General features: G+C 47.9%; 1 protein-coding gene across 4 annotated transcripts; it reads right to left on the bottom strand.

The window, feature by feature from the left end:
- Positions 1-1,820: 1,820 nt before the first annotated feature.
- LIN37 (lin-37 DREAM MuvB core complex component) lies at positions 1,821-22,347 on the bottom strand. 4 transcript variants are annotated; one of them, XM_068241863.1, is made up of 10 exons: positions 22,239-22,347; positions 19,291-19,393; positions 17,682-17,757; positions 17,354-17,404; positions 10,811-10,840; positions 9,674-9,756; positions 7,039-7,190; positions 4,084-4,227; positions 3,928-4,001; positions 1,821-2,105 (listed from the first exon to the last, which is right to left on the bottom strand). In XM_068241863.1, exons 2-10 carry the CDS (start codon positions 19,322-19,324, stop codon positions 2,024-2,026), a joined length of 726 nt encoding a protein of 241 aa, XP_068097964.1. In that variant the 5' UTR covers positions 19,325-19,393; positions 22,239-22,347; the 3' UTR covers positions 1,821-2,023. The 4 variants fall into 4 exon arrangements, with proteins under 4 accessions (XP_068097964.1, XP_068097968.1, XP_068097967.1 ...); XM_068241867.1 differs by lacking the exon at positions 22,239-22,347 and adding an exon at positions 22,119-22,214; XM_068241866.1 differs by lacking the exon at positions 22,239-22,347 and adding an exon at positions 20,446-20,599.
- Between the last annotated feature and the right edge of the window lie 19 nt (positions 22,348-22,366).

The raw sequence follows: 22,366 nt of genomic DNA, 5'->3' as shown, positions 1-22,366 counted from the left end.
AATACACCGATGCAGAACAAGATGGAGGATCCGCCAGCAGCAGCCAATCAGAATCCAGCTCACGCTCTGGTCACGCCCATATTACAGAGCGATGGAAGACGACTCATTGAAGAAGCAGCATCGCTATTCCAGCCTTCGTTTCTACAAATCAGCACCACAGAATTCTGGGATCCTTTTCAAGCGCTTGACATAAAAACATAGGAAAACAAAGAAGCACCCAATATATGCAGCACCAGACCACTCAATAGTATTTCCAAAATACTGTATATACTCACATATAAGCCTAATTTTTCAACATAAAAAATGTACTGAAAAGTTACCCCCCCCCTCGGCTTATATGCGAGTCGGTGGAGCAAAAACAGGTGCTAGAGCAGGTTTCTTGTAATGGCAGAGGAGCGTAAGGATTGTGCACTAGGGATCCTGCTCTTGCCAGCTTGCGCCCTGCTGTGTCAGTGCCCCCCAAACCTGCAACATGGTGTGCAGAGCGCGCTGCTCAAGACTTCCTGTGTCCCCTGGCATTCTTGCTGTGTGGCAATTGCTGTGTCTCATATCTATGACACCATCTAGTGGCTTCTTGAAACACAGCTGTATGATCCTGGGGCACATCTGGCTACGGGGAGGGGGGATGACTTGTACTGGGAGAACATCTGGCTATTGTGGAGGGGGTTGTATTGAGGAGGGGGCTTATTTGTGAGCCGATTCGTTTTTCCTGGTTTCTGAGGGAAAAGTGGGTACCTCGGCTTATACACGGGTCGGCTTATATGCGAGTATATACGGTAGTAGAAAATCTTTATTGGTAAATAGTAAACAAATTAAAAAATGTTTTTAAAAAGTCACCACAGGTGACAACAGCGGTGTACATGAAGATAATTCAATAATCCAGATATTTCAATACCTCACAAAACCTCGATATCATGCCAAGTGGTAATAATAGGACAATATGAAAATATCTATACAATACGCCACACAAGCACAAATCTTATGTCATTAAAGTATTATTCATAAATACCTTAGCAAAATTAGAGTGTAATACTTTAACCACTTCTGTACCACGCTATTTTGTGCTGATCTGTGCTGCGTGGGCTCTCCAGCCCACAGCACAGATCAGGTTGCAGCCGGGCCGATCAGACTTCTCCCCTTTTTTCCCCACTAGGGGGATGTCCTGCTGGGGGGGGTCTGATCGCCGCCGGCTGCTTGCGCTTGCGGGGGGGGGGCTCTTCAAAGCCCCCTTCCGCAGCGCTTCCTGGCCTCCTTCCCTCCCTCTCCCTCCCCCTGTGAGCGGCGCAGGACGGATTTCCGTCCTGCGCCTGATGGGATAGGCTTTAGCCTATCAGATGCCGGCGATCCCCGGCCAATCAGAGGCCGGGGATCGCCGATCTCCTCTACGGCGCTGCTGCGCAGCAGCGCCGTATACATGTAAACACCGGGGAAGATCTTCCCCGTGTGTTTACATTTACCCTGCGAGCCGCCGATCGGCTCGCAGGGTGTTCACGGAGACACCCTCCGTGAGCTGACATGGAACGGCCGCTGGAATACACTTCAGGATTCAGGGGCGTACATATACGCACCGAGAATCCTGAAGTGGTTAATACTAATACTTTTATGACATAAGATTTGTGCTTGTGTGACTTATTGTATAGATATTTTCATAGTGTCGTTGTATTACCACTTGGCATCATATTGAGGTTTTGTGAGGTATTGAAATATCTGGATTATTGAATTATCTTCATGTACACCGCTGTTGTCACATTTTTTTTATTTGTTTACTATTTATCAATAAAGATTTTCTACTATTTTGGAAATACTATTGAGTGGTCTGGTGCTGCATATATTGGGTGTTTTTTCTTTGTTTTCCTATGCCCAAATTGCCCAATTAGCACATTCCTCTTCGCATATTTTATTCATAATTATTGCAGATGGCGCTTGTCCACACTGTTGTTTAAAATGACATAAAAACATGGCAATAAATACAATAATGGCACTCATTACTGCGAGGCGATTGGCTGGTGTTGTGGGGGCGGGATCACTGACGCTCATACATCTCTTTCAGGATCTTCATGCTCTGGCTGTAGCGCTGCTGGTTCTGGTAGGAGGCGTCTTTCCACCTATCAAACAAAACATACAGGGTGTAAAGAGGACCTGTCACACTAGCAGTGCTGCTAAGGCTCGGTTCACACCACGCCCTCTGGAGCTGGGGATGATTTTTCTCAGGGTGGGTCACATCAGGCCCATGTAACGGATTCTGGAGTGGTACAGCAAATCTGTGGTATTGGTTGCGGCCGGCTGTGCTGCAGTGTAAACCGAGCCTTAAAAGGAACCGAGCACAACCACTATTATTTTTTTAGAATGAACTTTAAAAGGGAGGTTTTTAATAAAGTATGCCGTTCGGGGAGGGGGGGTTGAGTGGGAGCATAGTTACTTTCCTACAAGGTGCTACTCCTCTGGTGCCCCCGTGTGTTTGGGATACGCCATCTTCTCTTCGGATTTCGCAGCAGCTTGTATGTTCCCAGCAGTGTTGTGCATAAGCTGCAATGCATGTTGGGAGATGTAGTTCATGTTTGCGAGTACAGCTCTGCACTCGCAGTCACGGACTACATCTCCTGGCATGCATTGCGGCTCATGCACAACACTGCTGGGAACATACAAGCTGCTGCTGCTGCAGCCGGTGGAGAAGATGGCGCACATGGCCGCCGGAGGAGCAGCAACCCCTAGGAAAGTAACGAGGCTCCTCCCAAACCCCGCCCCCAACGGTTCATTCTATAAAAATGTTTTGCAGTGGTGCTCGGTTGCATTTAAAGCACACATACACCTTCAGTTATAAGAATACCTTGCTGGGCCAGTGCTGACTAGTCCAGCCATGCTCTGCATTGCTCACCACTCCCTGCTGCCTGTCTCTGTAGGCAGTGGGTGTTCAGTCTCCTCCCCTTCTAGGCATCTGCCCCCCCATCCTTCCTATTTAGAGCAAAAATGGTCATTGCTGCCTAGTTCTGGTGATCCTCTCTCTCATAGACTAATAATGGTGCATACACTGGCGTAGCAATAGCCATAGCAGGTGCTATAGGGCCCTGGAGCACAGGGGGCCCAGGTATTACTTAATCTATTTACCCTTAACTTTCTTGTGTTTCTACAACCTCTGATTGTCTCAGTGCCAATGAACTATGTGCAGTGTAGATTGCATAGATTGTAAATTGCCCAATAAACTCATATCCATGGGGTAGGGACAGGTGGCATTGCTTACATCTGATCTCTAGCTCCGCCACTACGTTCAATCAGTGCACCCTCATGGATTGTGCATGCTGTTTGGGGTGACAATGCGGGCAATGGGCACGATACAGAAGTGTGGGTATAGCTAAGCAGTGGATACTGCTTCTATAGACGGGGAGGAGGCATGACTGGGCAGCTTCTGGCACGCAGAGCAAGTACAAGAACAATGTGTCCATTAGTCGGCATTGCTTAGCAATCTGGTGTGCCGGATCTGTAAGCGACCTTGTGATACATCTGTACACATGCTAGATTGTCAACCAAGATAGTGCTACAGGCCAATTTACTTTAGCACAATGTTTTTTTTTATTTCTTCTTTGTTAGATTTCCTAGCTTCTAATTAGTACTGTTGTAATGTGTATTTATGGCCACTTGTCACTAGAGGGCAGTGTGAGACGATAAAAGAGGACTTCTGCTTTCAGTTTCTATGTTTTCTGCATGGAGAGAGAGATCAAAGCATTCCAAGAATTTACAGCACAAGGAGTTTTGCTGAAGACAAAAGCGAGATAACTCATTTGTGGCTATTAACAGGTTGAACTCCCAGAATGCACTAGAACATTCCTTCCTTCCCTTCCTTTTTAGTACCTCTACACTCCTTGCTAGGCTAGACTACAATACTGGGGCTCCTTCACACCCATCCCTATACAGGTCTTTGTCATCGCTCACCTCTGCCGGACCTTCTTCCATCGCTCCATGTTGCGGCAGATGAGGGTGGTCATGCTGGGGACCTGCTCCGATGGCTGAGGAGGAACAAAGGGTTAATCATTATAAATTTTTTTTAATATTATTATTATTATTAAAAAATGCTGCTGGGGCTCTTACTGTGTTGATGTTGAGGGGATCCTCTTCCATAGGAAGGGGGGGCGGTACCCTCAGGTTGATTGGCACTCCTTTCTCTGTCACATGACCTGGCAGCGGAGGAGGTAACTGGTAGATGTTCTGTGAGCTTCCGTTCACCACGTCCCCCTGGTGACAGGAAGAGGAATTACACGCAAGTCCTAAGCTTCTCATGAGCAAAACGTGAAATAACCATTTATCATTGTAACGAGTATTCTGCTCATCTTTACCACATACATAAATGTTGCATTCACCCTTCTAAAAAAGTATGCTTATCAATATTTAATTTGCATTAAACCGATAACACTGAAGGTGTCCATACACTGATCTATTATATATACTCAAGTATAAGTCTAGAAATGTAGGTCTGATTCACTTCATAAAAGTATAGAGGTCGACTTATACACGAGTCACAGGCAACACTGAGCACACTGAGTAATGTGTGTACTAATAGAGACATTCCCATTTGCAGCAATGTATCCAGTGGTAAGTGACACTTTCTTGATAAAGGGAATGCCAAGAAAACACAGGTGTGAAAGTCCTGGCCACAATTAACAATGAAAGGGCCAGGGGGAAATACTGGGCTGCAGGAAGGGAAGTAAATAATTATTGCACTTGGGGGCCTGGAGGAGGTATTGGCTGCACATAAGGGACAGGAGGGGTCAATGGCTGCAATACTGTATGCAATTAACCCCTCCTGGGCCCCAAGTGCAGCCATTAACTTTGCTGGGTAGACTTATACTTGAGTCAATAAAAAATTCCAGCTTAAGAGGGTTTAATATTGGAGTCGACTTATACACGAGGTCAACTTGTATTCAAGTATATACTGTAGATGCCTCTGAGAATATTTTCTTATCATACATGGATCTATCTGATCCAATCCCTCCACACACTACACAGATTTTCAATAGATTTCTGCATGAAATCTGTGTGCACTGCCTGCCCGGGTCCCCAGTCCCCGCCCCCTCCCAGGCCCTGCAGGTTGCATAATGAATTGTATGTGTAATACAGATAATGAATAGAACATTAGTAGCAAAGAAAAAAGTCTCTTATTTTTATTTATAGTTATATAGCTTTATTTAGAACATTGCATCATTCTGAGATATTTGCAGCTTACAAACCACATTCTGTCTTTTAGTCCCCGGTTAATGAACGAGATAGGGATTGTAGGTTCTTTCTTAACCTGAATCTGTTCTTAAGTCAGAACAATGTGCTATCTCTGTCCCCTCTGTGCCTGCTTATACAGGTTTAAAAGCTATTTTTCTTAGAATTTTTTAAAATCGATTTTCTCAAAAACTACAAGTCCAATTTGAATTTTTTTTCCCTGGAAACATTGAATCCATGCCATTCGTATCGGCGGGTCGTTCGTAAGTCGGGGACTACCTGTATAAAACAGAGCAGAGCTAATGACCCTTTGAACTTTCCAGCAGTAAAACCTTATCTATAGCTGTCGTTCATGCCTGGTATACACCAGGCAATTTCCCGTCAAATCGATTTCCGATCGTTTTCTTGATCGATTTTCCAATCTGTTCTATAAATGAGATCAGACCAGTCGGAAATAATCGATTCAACCTGTCTATCTGATGGGAAATTACATGATGTGTACCAGTCATCACTGTTTCTTTATTATTTAAGTACTTCAGAAAACAGGACTGTATTCAACACAGTGGGTGGAATAGCTCAGAGAAGCTCTTTTGAATACATAACTGAAGTTGTTATCTATGCAAAAAATTCTTCCTGTACTGGAAACAATATGAGACTCATATCTGTGCTGCTAATGTTCTATTTCTTAGCTGAACTACACATACCAATCATTAAAGGGAACCAGAGACGCCGGACATAGAAAAAGAAAAAAGATTTCATACATACCTGGGGCTTCCTCCAGCCCCATAAGCCTGGATCACTCCCACGCCGCCGCCCTCCGCTTCCTGTATTGCCGGTACCGGGTCCCGTCACTTCCGGCGGATGCGGCCAATTGTCCGCATGATCAGGGGATCCCTCCATATCCTTACACGTGCGGCTGCGCAGTATGCAGCTACACGTGTAAGGGTATGCCGGGAGCCCCTGTGATGCGAACAATTGGCCGCGTGCAACTACGTGACCCGGAACCGGCTGATACAGGAAGCGGAGGACGGCGGCGTGGGAGCGATCTGTGCGTATGGGGCTGGAGGAAGCCCCAGGTATGTATAAAATCTTTTTTCTGGCATCTCTGGTTCCCTTTAAAGAGACACCGTAACAAGGAAAAATTCCCCTGGGGGGTACTCGCCTCGGGAGGGGGAAGCTTCCGGATCCTAATGAGGCTTCCCACGCCGTCCTCCGTCCCTCGGGGGTCTCGCTGCAGCCCTCCGAACAGCGGCCCCACATATCCGTCAGCCTGTTCAATATTTACCTTTCCAGGCTCCAGCGGGGGCGCTGTTTCGGCTTTCGGCTGAAAAGTACACGGAAATACCCGATCTCAGTCGGGTCCGCTCTACTGCGCAGGCGCCCGGAGACTTGCACCTGCGCAGTAGAGCAGACCCAACGGCAATTGGCTATTTCCGCCTACTTCGGAGCCGAGAGCCGCCACAGCGCCTGCGCAGGAGCCGGGTAGGTAAATATTTACATCGCCGACGTTCGGAGGGGCACAGCGAGACCACCGTGGGACGCAGGAGGATGGGGGAAGCCTCGATAGGATCCGGAGGCTTCCCCCTCCCGAGGTGAGTACCCCCCAGGGGCTGTTTTTCTTAGTACAGGTTTTCATTAAATCTTACGTTTATTGTCACTTCAGGTTTGCTGTAACCCCTTTCACTATTTACAGTCCTGTAACGTAATAGACCAGCACAAGTGGTGCTAGCAGCCCTTATTCTCCTCTCGGTCTGATGTCCAGACTTGTTTCCCACACCCAGAGCACACTGACGTTCCCCGACAACACACACACTGGAGGTCACATGACTGACTTACCTCCTCGGACGGGGTGGGCGTGGCAGGGCGCTCGGGGACTTTGGCTCCGGGGGCGTTGCGGAGCCAGGCTCGGCACACCGGGTAGAGGGGAGTTTCTTCTGAAAACTGCGCCAAGTCCACGCTGCGATCAAACAGGCGGATGACAAACGTGTCTGATTGGAGGAAAAGAGGAAGGGAAACGGTCAGTGAGGAACGTTGCCTGCTCTGTGTGACATGGTGCCTAAAGGCAGAATGCTGGAACAGGACTGGTTGTATGAAAGGCAAGTTAGGGTGCCCATACATTACTCGATATCCGGCCAAATCGATCATAATTATCGAATCTGGCAGGTATCAATGCCACAACATGGCCACCTAATTCATCATTTGCATCTATTTCTGTCCTGAATTGGTCAGAAGGATGAATTGGGCATGCTGGAACATCGTGATCGCAAGGGCTTGATTGGGTGCGCTCCAGTAAATCTCCCCCTACGCTGTGATCCACCAGGGAGGAAGCGTAAACAGAGCCTATGTTAATTCTAAGATACATTCAAGAAAAACAAAAGTTTGCTTTCCTAAAACAGAAAGAATTTGCGATAATTCAGGTTGGAGTGAGCCTGAGATGTCTCCCAGTGCATCACTGCTGAATATATGCAAATTAACCATTGTTACCCTTAGAAGCTAAACACACCTCCAGAACCGCTGGAATGCAATGATGTGTCAGCTTGTTAATTTGTACAGAGCCATAATGATCCAACATGCATACAGACTGTTTCAGATTGTTTGATCCTCATCAGTGCATGGCATGGATTAATTTGGCCCTATGCAGTAGGGCTTGTAACACCGAGAGGCACAGACTAACCAGAAAGCTCATGGTGACCCAGAACTCATTAGAGTGTGTAAGGGACTACAATGGTCCTAAAAGCCCCCTTACTAAGATGTTAACATCTTAGTAAAGGGGCTTTTAGGACCATTGCAGTCCCTTACACACTCCAATGAGTTCTGGGTCACCATGATCTTGCTGGTTAGTCTGTACCTCTAAGATACATTTACATATATTATCATTGGAACAGAGCAGGACGCACGTTCCCGACTGACACGATTTTTCCAAAGCCCGCATACACTACAGATTCTCACGGAATCAGTGCAAGTCTATAGGAATGGACAGTGTCGGTTTCCAGTGACTCTTAAAACAGGGGTGGAGGTGCCCAATGCATAAAACACAGGCTAATAAGCTATTCATCTTATAAACAGAGAGGGAAGCCTCTCATGAGCTCCTCTATGATCAACAGAGAGGAGCTCATGCTTGCTACACAGCCATAGCAGTTAAGGCACTTGTTTTTTTCACTGACCTGAAGAAACAGGCAAGTACCCACGAAATGCGTTGTCAATTTTATGTGCTTGAATAAAAGACCTTTTTTTCAATAAACTGGTCCAAATTCTTCAAGAAAGGTAAGATTCCCTCTCTATTTATAAGAGTAATAGCTTATTAGCCTATCTTTTATGCATTGGGCGCCTTCACCCGTTTTAAGTGTCTTGTCATACCACTTTTAGAGATAGTTTTTTAGTTGTCCTAAAGAACTTCCAGAGTGCCACCACCCAGTTCCTATCACAGAACTGGGAAACCGAGCGAGGTCGGTTAATTTCTCGCCTGCTCTGGTTGAAAGAATTTGCAACTCACCTTTGTGAGTATATACATCCTTAGATATCTGCTTTCCTGAATCTTACATGATTCTGCCCCATTGGGCTCCTGGTCTCCTTTTGTCTTTTAGATGAACCTGAGGCTGTTATAATAACAGGAACCATTGACATAAGCTATCTTCCGTTTCCACTGGGCTGCTTTTCTCCCCCATTCTAGATCTATTAACTTGTCTTCTGCGTCTTCAGCTGCCATTCGGGTCCTACATGCTGCAGACTCTGCTGGGCTCGCGGACAGGCGTTGGTATCGGGGTGCCGGCAGAACCGTAGGGCTGTCATTGGTGTGCAAAAGACTTAAAGGGAATCCTCTCTAGCACCAGGGAGGATTTTCATTAGTGCACTAAGTGGTGGATTAATATGCATCCTCCCTGTTGCTAGGCAGGATTCCATGTGATCTATCCAATGGTAACTCTATGTTTCTGCCGGGGTTCTGAGCTTACTGGAGCTTGTCCCCGAGCCCAGCATCAGTGCATGCGGTAGTACCGAACGGCGGCGGACGATGACAGCAGTGGGTAGGATGCACAATGGTGAATATACTCACCAGACGTTGCGACGGCAAGGAGTATCCACTCAGCATACGCTGAACACACCATTGTGCATCCGGCCTGTAGTGTGAACCCAACCTACCACGGGGCTGTGACCAGTATGGATGGTCAATGAGAGGTCTATAAACTCCAAATTGGAAATGGACCAATCAAAATGCAGCAGCTTCTACATGTGACAAGTCTATTCCCAAGACGAATACATTTCCATAAGACTGTCTTAAAATCTGCATCAGTCTGGAATTATTAGAATCTCATTAACCTTCTCTAGTGGCCAGAAAATTACAGCCTCACATATCTGTCACATGATCAAACTGATCACATGCTTCCCCATGTGTTCTGCTGCACACAGCCCCGCCTCTTTCTGTGACAGAACACCCCCCTCCTAGCACTGTCCGTGACATGAGTGAGGCTCATACTTGATTTAGGGAGTCCTGGGTCATTGATGCCATCCTCCTCTTTCCTCTTCTTTCTCCGGTGGTGAGAGAGACGCGCTGAAGGCCTGAGAATAAGAGATGGAGAAGGTTTATCCACGCCCCCTGCTGTATACAATTGCAAGCAGCCACTCTGAGGCTAACTCTAGGCTAGATAACAATATTGTTCTTGAAGCTGTAACACAAATAACTCATTTCTCTGCTTATTGCCAGACTCATTCAGATACAGCGAGTCAGCCAGTTGGATAGTGTTGTGTACACACACATGATTGTCCCTGTGAAGGATCAGGATCTCTCTGATGATAGTTTAGGGGTGAAGTGCTGGAACGACACATCACTCAGCTTCTATGCGGAAGGATGGCTGCAAGATGCACAGCAGAGCGCCCTCTGGCGGAGAGGTCATAGGAAGAGAACAATGTACTCGAGAGTCTCTGCACATGGCGAATATCAGTGAGTTCTTGATCTATCTTTTATATCTCTCACTTTGCAATGTCTTAAAGGACCTCTATCGCGAAAAAAGTAGGCAGTTAAAATCTGACAGAACCGACAGGTTTTGGGCCAGTCCATCTCCTCATGGAGGATTCTCAGTGTTCTCTTTATTTTGAACAGCATTTCCTGAACAGCAGTTTAACTGGCAAAACAATAAGGTACCAGCCAGCCTCCCTAATCACTTGCACACTATTTTGGCAGTTAGACTTTGCAACTGCTGTTCAGGATGTCAGATTTTAACTGCCTACTTTTTCACAATTAATACTGTATATCCCCCCCCCCCCTCCTGAGGCGGAGACTGGCGTGAATAATGATGAGAAGATGGACTCACTACAGGGGAGGGGGGTGGGGTCAGGAGGTCTGTGTGACAAACAGCAAGCTGGCGCAACTATTGAATGACATTCAGAATCTATATTATACTAGTAAGCATCCCCCTAAGAACTTGCAGCTCTAGTCAAGCTTCTATAAAGTGCCCTGATATGCTCTTCATGGTAGGACCCCCCTGGCAGGGCCCCAGAATCCCTCAGGCCCCATACACTTCTATCTCCTGTGATGCTTTATCGGCGGCCCTGATTACATGAAAGAGTATGATGAGCAGGGAGGTCGGCTTGAAGAGGGGAAAGCAAGTCGTACCTTTTTCCAGCAGCAGATGGCGACAAGTCTCTGAAGACAGAAAACAGGAACATAGTTAGGACATAACTGACACCCACACACTGATTCTGGTTATGACAGGAAAGAGCAGCTGATGATAGAGGAAGTTACTTCACATCACACACAAGAATCTCAGGAAGACTTCCCATTCTCTATAGCATGTGGGGAAATGATTGGGTTTCACTAATGAGGTGAACAAGTCATAACTCTGATGAATCTAATAACACTATCCATACATGCTCACTGCCTCATCCGCTCACCTGTGTCACCTCCCCTAGTGTCTCCACCCCATTATCTTCTACTGTCAGGGCCAGTGGCCACGTTACTTAAAGAAAACCTGAACTGAAAATTAAAAGTCAAAATAAGCATACACAAGTCATACTTACCTCATGTGTAGTCTACTCCTCAGTGTCTTTCTCCTCTCCAGCGTCCTGTTTGTTCACTGTGATCAAGGGAATTTTCCATCCTCCATTTTGAAAATGGGCATTACCCCATAACAGCTTCCTGGTCAGCACACAGTTAAACTGTAACATCGCCCACTTAAGCCATAGGAAACATGGACATTATCTGGTACATCAGTTTTCCTCTCAGCTATAACTGACATCAACTGATATATAACTGACAGCAACTGATATATTTCAGATCTGACAAAATGTTGTCAGAACTGGAAGGGATTATTGTCAGAAGAAAATGGTGAGTTTCTGAGAGGAACTGTTGGCAAGGTAACTATGCAATGTTCATTTGAAGTTACCTCATGTGTTTATTTTAAATATTTTTACTCAGTACAGGTTCTCTTTAAAGAGAACCCGAGGTGTGTTTAAAGAATGTTATCTGCATACAGAGGCTGGATCTGCCTATACAGCCCAGCCTCTGTTGCTATCCCAAACCCCACTAAGGTCCCCCTGCACTCTGCAATCCCTCATAAATCACAGCCATGCTGTGAGGCTGTGTTTACATCTGTAGTGTCAGTCTCAGCTGCTCCCCCGCCTCATGCATAGCTCCGGTCCCTGCCCCCGTCCCTTCCCTCCAATCAGCAGGGAGGGGAGGGATGCAGGCGGGGACTGGAGTTCTGCAGGAGGCGGGGAGAGCAGCAGACTGACACTATAGAGATAAACACAGCCAGCTCTGACAAGCTGTTTGTCAGTAGCGTGGCTGTGATTTATGAGGGATTTCAGAGTGCAGGGGGACCGTAGGGGGGTTTGGGATAGCAACAGAGGCTGGGCTGTATAGGCAGATCCAGCCTCTGTATGCAGATAATATTCTTCAAACCCACCTCGGGTTCTCTTTAAGCGCTGTCCATTCAAATGAAATCAACTATGTATTTACTTGTATTGCTGGATGTCCTGATTGTACATCTAATGCAGCTATGCTCCCCACTATTTGCTTAGTATTCTGTACAGCGACATATAAATAAAATGTGTCTGTATGCATAATATGCAAGTATAAGGTAGGTGTGTGTCTCTGTGTAACTAGAGTCAAAATGAACTTCTGCACACTCATGCAAATGTTCATGGTGGCTGGATGGTGTAATGGTTAAGGGCTCTGCCTCTGACGCAGGAGACCAGGGTTCGAATCTCGGCTCTGCCTGTTCAGTAAGCCAGCACCTATTCAGTAGGAAACCTTAGGCAAGTCTCCCTAACAATGCTACTGCCTATAGAGCGCGTCCTAGTGGCTGCAGCTCTGGCGCTTTGAGTCCGCCAGGAGAAAAGCGCTATATAAGTGTTTGTCTTTTGTCTTCATGTGAAACCATTCACAACAATCTTGCAGTAATCAATGCTGTCCCTACAGCTAAGTTAAAAGCTGGGATATTCGTTACAAGAATAAAGTCTCTTGCGTACAGTCCTAGCCAAAAGTTTTGAGACTGTCAACAATATTGGAAATTAGAAAAGTTGGTGCTTAAAGAGACACTGAAGAGAGACTAAATCTCGCTTCAGCTCTCATATATAGCAGGGGCATGTGTGCCCCTGCTAAATCGCAGCTATCCCGTGGCTTAACGGGGGTCCCTTCACCCCCAACCCACCCCCCGCAAACCTTGGTCGCAGACTTGGTCGGTAAATTTCCCTTCCTGGAGGCAGGGCTAACGGCTGCAGCCCTGCCTCCCAGCGCGTCTATCAGACGCGCATCGCCGCCTCTCCCCCGCCCCTCTCAGTGAAGGAAGACTAAGAGGGGCGGAGGAGAGGCGGAGATACGCGCTGACAGACGCGCGTGGGGTAGGGCTGCGGCGGTTAGCCCTGCCCCAATGCGGAAGCGCTCCCCCGCATTACGGAGGGGATTTGGGGGGACAGGGACCCCCGTTAAGCCGCGGGATAGCGGCGTTTTAGCAGGGGCACACATGCCCCTGCTATATATGAGGTCTGAAGCGAGATTAATTCTCGCTTCAGACTCTCTTTAAGTTTTTATAATAGCAATTTGTATATACTCCAGAATGTTATGAAGAGTGATCAGATGAATTGCATAGTCCTTCTTTGCCATGAAAATTAACTGAATCCCCAAAAAACCTTCCCACTGCATTTCATTGCTGTCACTAAAGGACCTGCTGAGATCATTTCAGTAATTGTCTTGTTAACTCAGGTGAGAATGTTGACGAGCACAAGGCTGGAGATCATTAGGTCAGGCTGATTGGGTTAGAATGGCAGACTTGACGTTAAAAGGAGGGTGATGCTTAAAATCATTGATCTTCCATGGTTAACCATGGTGACCAGCAAAAAAACGCATGCAGCCATCATTGCGTTGCATAAAAATGATTTCACAGGCAAGGGTATTGTGGCTACTAAGATTTCACCTAAATCAACAATTTATAGGATCATCAAGAACTTTAAGGAAAGAGGTTCAATTCTTGTTAAGAAGGCTTCGGGGCGTCCAAGAAAGTCCAGCAAGCACCAGGATCGTCTCCTAAAGAGAATCCAGCTGCAGGATCGGAGTGCAACCAGTGCAGAGGTTGCTCAGGAATGGCAGCAGGCAGGTGTGAGCGCATCTGCACGCACAGTGAGGCGAAGACTTTTGGAAGATGGTCTGGTGTCAAGAAGGGCAGCAAAGAAGCCACTTCTCTCCCCCAAAAAAATCAGGGACAGACTGATCTTCTGCAGAAAGTATGGTGAATGGACTGCTGAGGACTGGGGCAAAGTCATATTCTCCAATGAAGCCCCTTTCTGATTGTTTGGGGCATCTGGAAAAAGGCTTGTCAGGAGAAGAAAAGGTGAGTCCTGTGTCATGCCAACAGTAAAGCAACCTGAGAACATTCATGGGTGGGGTCGCTTCTCATCCAAGGGAGTGGGCTCACTCACAATTTTGCCAAAAAACACAGACATGAATAAAGAATGGTACCAAAACACCCTCCAACAGCAACTTCTTCTAACAATCCAACAACAGTTTGGTGAAGAACAAGGCATTTTCCAGCACGATGGAGCACCGTGTCATAAGGCAAAAGTGATAACTAAGTGGCTCAGTAACCAAAATGTTGACATTTTAGGTCCATGGCCTGGAAACTCCCCAGATCTTAATCCCATTGAGAACTTGCGGTCATTCCTCAAGAGGCGGGTGGACAAACAAAAACCAACGAATTCTGAGGAACTTAAAGAAGCGATTATGAAAGAATGGTTTGCTATCAGTCAGGATTTGGCCCAGAAGTTGATTGAAAGCATGCCTATTGCCTAGTCGAATTGCAGAGGTCTTGAAAAAGAAGGGCCAACACTGCAAATACTGACTCTTTGCATAAATTTCATGTAATGGTCAATAAAACCCTTTGAAACGTATGAAGTGCTTATAATCATATTTCAGTACATCACATAAACAACTGAAACAAAGATCTAAAAGCAGTTTAGCAGCAAACTTTGTAAAAACTAATATTTTTGACAGTCTCAAAACTTTTGGCCAGGATTGTAGTTACATACACCGCGTAGAGGTAGCCCAGTGTTGTACGTGTCCCAACTCTGGCCCTGTAACATGCATAGCACAAACATGCACGCATTCAGCGCTTCAATACCTATCTATGGAATAGGAGCACTACCTCTTCCCCTATTAGTGATCTTAGCCCACACACAGCTCGCTGGTGTGTTTGCGCGGTACATATGTAGGTACTAGCAGCTCCCTTGCAGGATTAGTTAAACGCACTGTCCCAGGGAGGACGGTAAGGCCCGGTTCACATCTGCATTTTTTGCAGAACGCACCTGGAACATATACTGTACAAACGGAACGGAAGTGAATGGATCCAATGTTAACCTATGGATCCATTCACATGCGTCCGTTGGTACGGATACGTTCCGGTCCACGGATCTAAAAAATGCTGCAGGCCCTAATTTTCCAGACCGTTCTGCCCAGCGGAACGGATCCGGACAAAAAATACTACAGCATTGGGGCAATGGTAAACAGAACGTTTCTTCACACTAGTGAAGAAACGGACTGTTCCACGGTGGATGGGGGCATGGGCCGACGCGATTCTATTGACGGGTGGGTGAGGGGAGGGTGCAGCAGCCAGGCGGGTGGGTGAGGGAGGGTTTATACATACCTAATGTTCTGTAGCAGCTGGCGGTAGAGGCTTCCGTCTTCTTCCGCGTATTGTGACTACATGAAGCATCATGTGACTAGTCACATGACGCGCTGTGAAGTCACAGCGGAAGAAGAGGAAGCCTCTACCGCCGGCTGCTGCAGATTAGGTATGTATTGCTGAGTGACAACAGATCCGATCAATCATTGATCAGATCCGTTTTCACTATGTGAACCGGGCCACGGATTAAGCCATCTGGATCCGGTGAAGCGGAGACCGGATCTGCTCACCGGATCCTTTTGGCTACAAATGCTAATGTGAACCGGGCTTTAGGATATGTGCTCCTATTCCTTAGATAGGTTTTGATGCGCTGAATGCGTGCATGTTTGTGCTATGCATGTTACAGGGCCAGATCCCAGATTTTAACTTAGCTGTGGGGACAGCATTGATTGCTGCATAATTGCTGTGAATGGATTCGCATGAGTGTGCAGAAGTTCATTTTGACTTTGCTGTTTTGCTTGCCACGCCCCTTCCAGCACCTCCCTATTACATCTGCAAGTGTTTAAATGCCCTAGCCTGGATTTTGTGTTTTTGTTTTCTGTGTAACTAGAGGGATGTGGCTGCGTTGGGAATAACAGCTCTAGATTGTCAGCTCCTGTGAGGACAGTCAGTGACATGACTATGTACTCTGTAATGTGCTGCAGAAGATGTCAGTACTATATAAATACATATTAATAATATGGTAGGACATTAGACTATGGTAGGATTAGTACAGAATAAAAATACCTGCGCCTCCAATAGTATAGTACTATAAATCTTTAATAAAAACCGTCTCATACAGTTAATGATAAAAATAAGTGATGGTAATAAGCTTCACGCACACACGCATACAAATCACTTAACCATTCAGCAGGCTAACAACATTCCTTGCCAGATCTCCTAAAACGGTATCCAATTTATCTATCAATAGTGCACTATTGAGGCCAAAGTCACCATAAACCTCAATTCCTTCTAATGGATTCATTAAAATGGATTAAAAAATAGTCCAGTGACTTGTATACACGGCAACAAGCCGAACATCACTTGGAGAGTCACCGGCCGGGACTCAACGCCGTTTGGACCATACGGACTTTGACCATCTCTGTCTATCTTCATAACCCAGGAGTTCCGTGAGTGTAGTATTATCCACTGCTGCTATTAAGACTCTTTCCACCATTGCGGAGAACGGAATATATGCTTCAGTGAGGAGAGCGCTGTTCTATGAAATATACCCGCTATGCGGAATTTTTTGTGATTTCTCAAGCGTGCTGCTCTATGAATTTTGTCCGTTGATGCGGATGTATATAAGTGTCATTTGGAAATAATACTGGAAAGTATACAAATCACTGGACTATTTTTTAATCCATTTTAAAGGATCCATTAGAAGGAATTGAGGTTTATGGTGACTATGGGCTCAATAGTGCACTATTGATAGATAAATTGGATACCGTTTTAGGAGATCTGGCAAGGAATGTTGTTAGCCTGCTGAATGGTTAAGTGATTTGTGATGCGTGTGTGCGTGAAGCTTATTACCATCACTTATTTTTATCATTAACTGTATTAGACGGTTTTTATTAAAGATTTATGGTACTATACTATTGGAGGCGCAGGTATTTTTATTCTATATATTTCTTGAAGGTGGGGGATGAGAGTTAACCCCTTTTTTACCCTTGCAGCCCAATTGATTTAATTTTTCTAGCGCCACAATTAGATTATTGTCTATGGTAGGATTAGATTGTGAGCTCCTGAGGACAGTGACATGACTATGTACTCTGTAAAGTGCTGCAGTTCAGCGTAGCGTAAATTATATTAATAAATACAGAATGTTGCTGAATGTAATTCATTTTCGTAGCTAATATGCTTCCTATTTGCAATATGTACAATCTTGAATCCTAGGTGTTTTTTTATTGCCACTTGGGTTGCAGCTTGCTGTGAGAGTGTGATTGACTGATTGTCGCAGACATGCAGCATATGGGGACGGCACATCCAGGACTGTATCTTACTTGGAGAGGGGGTCTGCAGAGGTCTTCCCACCGTCCTCCTCCAGCTGCTCTCTAAAAAAGAGAACACATTCAGTTTTATTATTCCCTTCATCAACAGAACACCCCCTTCCCATACATAACCTTTCCCGGAAATCTGCTCAAACCTGAGAATGACTGATTAGCATCCCCTGCATCAGTCTAGCTGTGGTGCGGGGGGCTTACTGCTCTATTGGACAAGCATGCTGCATACTACAGGTATCCCGGGGGTTGCCATATCACAGGCAGGGGGTAAAGAAGTGTGTATAAATGAATAAGATAACCAGGAACATAAGCCGTCACTGGGGCTCACCTGTCTGCCTCGCTCCGTTCCAGAAGACCCTGGAGGATCGCTTCCAGGCGATTTCGGGCGCTGGCTGCCTCTAAGTCTAACAGAGGCAGGAAAGAGACATGTTAAGAGATGCATTGCAAAATAGAAGATCACTCAAGAAAAAGCCAAAGGAGGAGCGATCCTAACTACTGACTCCATTGGTACCGATGTACTGCAGGGCGGGGCATCAGAAAGTGAACAAAACATGAGATGCAGGAGTGGAACACACTCATAGAGGCTTCCCTGTATCCCTTTAGATATGCACAGAAAAATACACAGTTCTAAAGGGATGCTGGAGGTGCCTTTTACTGTAGTACGCTGTCACAAGCAACTCTTGCAGAGGAACAGCTCATGTTTTGGGCAGATCCCCCGAACAATTATCACACCTCTGGCCAGAAGTGGAAGAACATCACATAGCAGGACACTGCTTGCTGCCGAGTCTACGCCACAGCTGGTCAGACTTACTGGTGTACTGTTTACCAATCAGCTATTGCCGGATGTGTGAATTCGGAGGGGGGATCTGAAACACCAAATGCTGTATTTTACCAAATTATTGATTTTTACGAAACTGATCATAAAGGGAACCAGAGACTAAGCACCCTTGTGTATTTTACCATATATATCAGTAAGAACATCAGAGAAAACACTTACCCTGTTCTCCATTCATCCTCACTGCTAAAAGTGTCTGTTATCAGCTGTGTTAAGAATCCCGGACTGAGCATTCAGTCTGGCTTTGCAGGGAATAATTATAGCTGAGTCATTATAGCAGAGCCACAAGGGGGCAGGCTTGGGCTTGAAAAGACACCAGAGAAGACAGACTCAATTATAATCTTTCCATAGCAAAGTCAGACTGAGTGCTCAGTCGGGGATTATTATCAGAGGTGATAACAGTCAGATTAAACAGAGAACAATGAAACAAAGAAGAGATTAGGTGTTTACTGTCATGTTCCCACTGATTTATAAAGTAAAATACAAGAGGGTGCTTCATCTCTGGTTCTCTTTAAAGGATACCAGAGCTGAACTCTGGGGGGCAAAAACAGGGACAGGCATGTATGGGAAGCTGTCATCATGCCCACCGCTGCCCCCCTTTCTCCTCCTTTGCTACCTAAATGCCCCCCGGCAGTCTCTTCTGGGTCGGGCATTAGTCGCAGGCGCTAGCTCGCTGTGCACGTCATACACCGCCCGCCTGTGAGAGTACTGCGCATGTCATACTCTGTGTGCTCGCGAGCGTACTGCGCATGACGACTCGACTACGTTGTACGCAGGGCGCTCCCGGCAGCGCGATGTAGGACGCAATGCAGCCGACTCGCCTCAGCGCACTAATGCCCGACCCAGAAGAGGCTGCTGGGGGGCATTTAGGTAGCAGATGAGGGGGGATGGAAGAGAACAGGGAGAAGCGGTGGGCATGACAATAGCTTCCCTTACATGCCTGCTCCCTCCCTTTTTCCAACTGAATTCAGCTGTGGTATCCTTCCATGAACTGAGCCCATAGTAATTGACAAATTCCAAGATACAAAAGGGTGAGAGAGCAATGCCCTTGTGAGCTTACAATCCAATACAACATAAATGGCCCAAAGTGTTCTGTCCTCACCTGGTTTTTCTACTTTCACCTTGGCGAGCGACATGGTGGCTGCAGGGTGATGTCACTTGTCCCTTCTGATTGGATATTCCCCTCCTGTCCGGACTGGGGATCCCTGCACACAAATTCCAACACATGTAAACATAGGTCAGTGCATCAGGACTACACACAGAGCACAGAAGCAGCATGGTGGATGAGAGGGGAGCACACTTGCCTTGTGGCGCGAGAATAACAAATCAGGTGATCAGCTTGGAAGGCCCTGATTTGCTGTAGTCCCTTCCTGCTTTAGCCTGCACAGGAAATACAAGCGACACATCCTCAGCCTGCCTTCTGCAGGCACGCCACTAGAGGGCACTCACCGTGCATCACCAGCAAATCACCTGATCACCATGTGTTCTGCTGCATAGGAGTAACTCTTAGGGCCCATTCACACTAGAGCGTTTTGCCGCTTTTTAAAAGCGCTAGTGTAATAAAACCCTATGGGCCCGTTCTTACTTGGGCGATTTGCGCTAATCGCCGCAAATCGCCCAAAAACACGAAACGCAAACACGTCGCCTGCACCATTTTTAGGCAATCGCATTTCAGTGCTATAGAAGCGCTAAACGCGATCACGGAAAACTCGCCGCAGTGTTTTTTCTGGGTGAAATCGCGGAAAAATCACTCCTGCAAAACGCCGGCGTTTTGTAAGTGTGAATGGGGCCTAAAGCCTGGGACACACATCCAATTTTGATTGGCCAATGACTAGTTCATTTGACCACATCCATGTAGTATGAGAGGCAATAGATTTTGAATACTATGAACAGATTGTGTAAGTCTGCTCTCATATTACATGGAAGTGGTAAAATGGGATGCGTGTACCAGTCTTTAGGGTGCATGCACGTCCAATTTTGATTAGGCAATAACTAGCCAATTTTACAAACTCCATGTAGTATGAGAGCCAACCGTTTTTGAATGCAATGCACATATTGTGTAAGGAAGCACTCATAATATATGGAGGTGGTAAGATTAGCCAATCATAATTGATGTGTACCAGGCTTTAGGCTGGCATTAGACAATTTCCCAGGCGTTTAGGGGGTTTGCAGCACTCTACATTCAGGGTTACTGTGATCACTCGCAGATTTTCAGATTGTAGCAAAATACATTTCAAATGGTATTTCATGCACATACATTAGGAGGGGCCGTGACTCCTGGGCTCAGCGTACAGGGGGAGGGGCCGTGACTCCTGGGCTCAGCTTACAGGGGGAGGGGCCGTGACTCCTGGGCTCAGCTTACAGGGGGAGGGGCTGTGACTCCTGGGCTAAGCATGCAGGGGGAGGGGCTGTGACTCCTGGGCTCAGCGTACAGAGGGAGGAGCCGCGACTCATGGGCTCAGCGTACAGGGGGAGGAGCTGTGACTCCTGGGCTCAGCTTACAGGGGGAGGGGCTGTGACTCCTGGGCTCAGTGTACAGGGGGAGGGGCTGTGACTCCAGGGCTCAGCGTGCAGGGGGAGGGGCTGTGACTCCTGGGCTCAGCGTACAGAGGGAGGAGCCGCGACTCATGGGCTCAGCGTACAGGGGGAGGAGCTGTGACTCCTGGGCTCAGTGTACAGGGGGAGGGGCTGTGACTCCTGGGCTCAGCATACAGGGGGAGGAGCCGCGATTCCTGGGCTCAGCGTGCAGGGGAGGGGCTGTGACTCCTGGGCTCAGCGTACAGGGAGAGGGGCCGTGACTCCTGGGCTCAGTGTACAGAGGGAGGGGCTGTGACTCCTGGGCTCAGCATACAGGGGGAGGGGCCGTGACTCCTGGGCTCAGCGTACAGGGGGAGGGGCCGTGACTCCTGGGCTCAGTGTACAGGGGGAGGGGCCGTGACTCCTGGGCTCAGCGTACAGGGAAGGAGGGGCCGTGACTCCTGAGCTCAGCGTACAGGGGGAGCGGCCGCGACTCCTGGGCTCAGCGTACAGGGGGAGGGGCAGCGACTCCTGAGCTTAGCATACAGGAGGAGGGGCCGTGACTCCTGGGCTCAGCGTACAGGGGGAGGGGCCGTGACTCCTGGGCTCAGCGTACAGGGGGATCGGCCGAGACTCCTGAGCTCAACGTACAGGGGGAGGAGCCGTGACTCCTGGGCTCAGCGTACAGGGGGAGGGGCCGTGACCCCTGAGCTCAGCGTACAGGGGATGGGGCCGTGAATCCTGAGCTTAGCATACAGGAGGAGGGGCCGTGACTCCTGGGCTCAGCGTACAGGGGGAGGGGCAGTGACTCCCGAGCTCAACGTACAGGGGGAGGAGCCGTGACTCCTGGGCTCAGCGTACAGGGGGAGGGGCCGTGACCCCTGAGCTCAGCGTACAGGGGATGGGGCCGTGAATCCTGAGCTCAGTGTACAGGGGGAGGGGCAGTGACTCCCGAGCTCAGCGTACAGGGGGAGGGGCCGTGACTCCTGGGCTCAGCGTACAGGGGGAGGGGCCATGACTCCTGGGCTCAGTGTACAGGGGGAGGGGCCGTGACTCCTGAGCTCAGCGTACAGGGGGAGGGGCCGTGACTCCTGGGCTCAGTGTACAGGGGGAGGGGCTGACTCCTGAGCTCAGCATACAGGGGGAGGGAGTGACTCCAGGCCTCAGTGTACAGGGGGAGGGGCCGTGACTCCTGGGCTCAGTGTACAGGGGGAGGGAGTGACTCCTGAGCTCAGCGTACAGGGGGAGGGGCCGTGTTTCCTGGGCTCAGTGTACAGGGGGAGGGGCCACGACTCCTGAGCTAAGCGTACAGGGAGAGGGACAGATTTTCATCAATTTCCATAATTATCGAATTGGATGGTCAATCAGTCGCAAGATGTATGGCCAGATTGAGCTGTTGGGGTGGAATATTACGGTCTCTCCCCAGGCTGCTGCCCCCTGCAGGTGAGACTCCATACTGCACTATGCGGTCCCGCAGACACAGCCGGTAGAGGCCGCACCGCCGCCCCGGTACTCCCCACCGGCACAACTCACCTCAAAACCCGCTCCTCTTCTGGCCCCGCCCTGCCGTCTCCTCATTGGTCGCCGGACGTCCTCTCTGCCTCCCTACTGGCCGAGCTGGCCGCCGCTCACCTCCCGCCAACCAATCACCAACAGGGAGC

The sequence above is a fragment of the Hyperolius riggenbachi genome, chromosome 6 (assembly GCF_040937935.1).
Source record: "Hyperolius riggenbachi isolate aHypRig1 chromosome 6, aHypRig1.pri, whole genome shotgun sequence".
NCBI lineage: Eukaryota > Metazoa > Chordata > Amphibia > Anura > Hyperoliidae > Hyperolius > Hyperolius riggenbachi.
The sequence above is the reverse complement of the archived record's forward strand: the minus strand, read 5'-3'. Positions and strand labels throughout refer to the sequence as shown.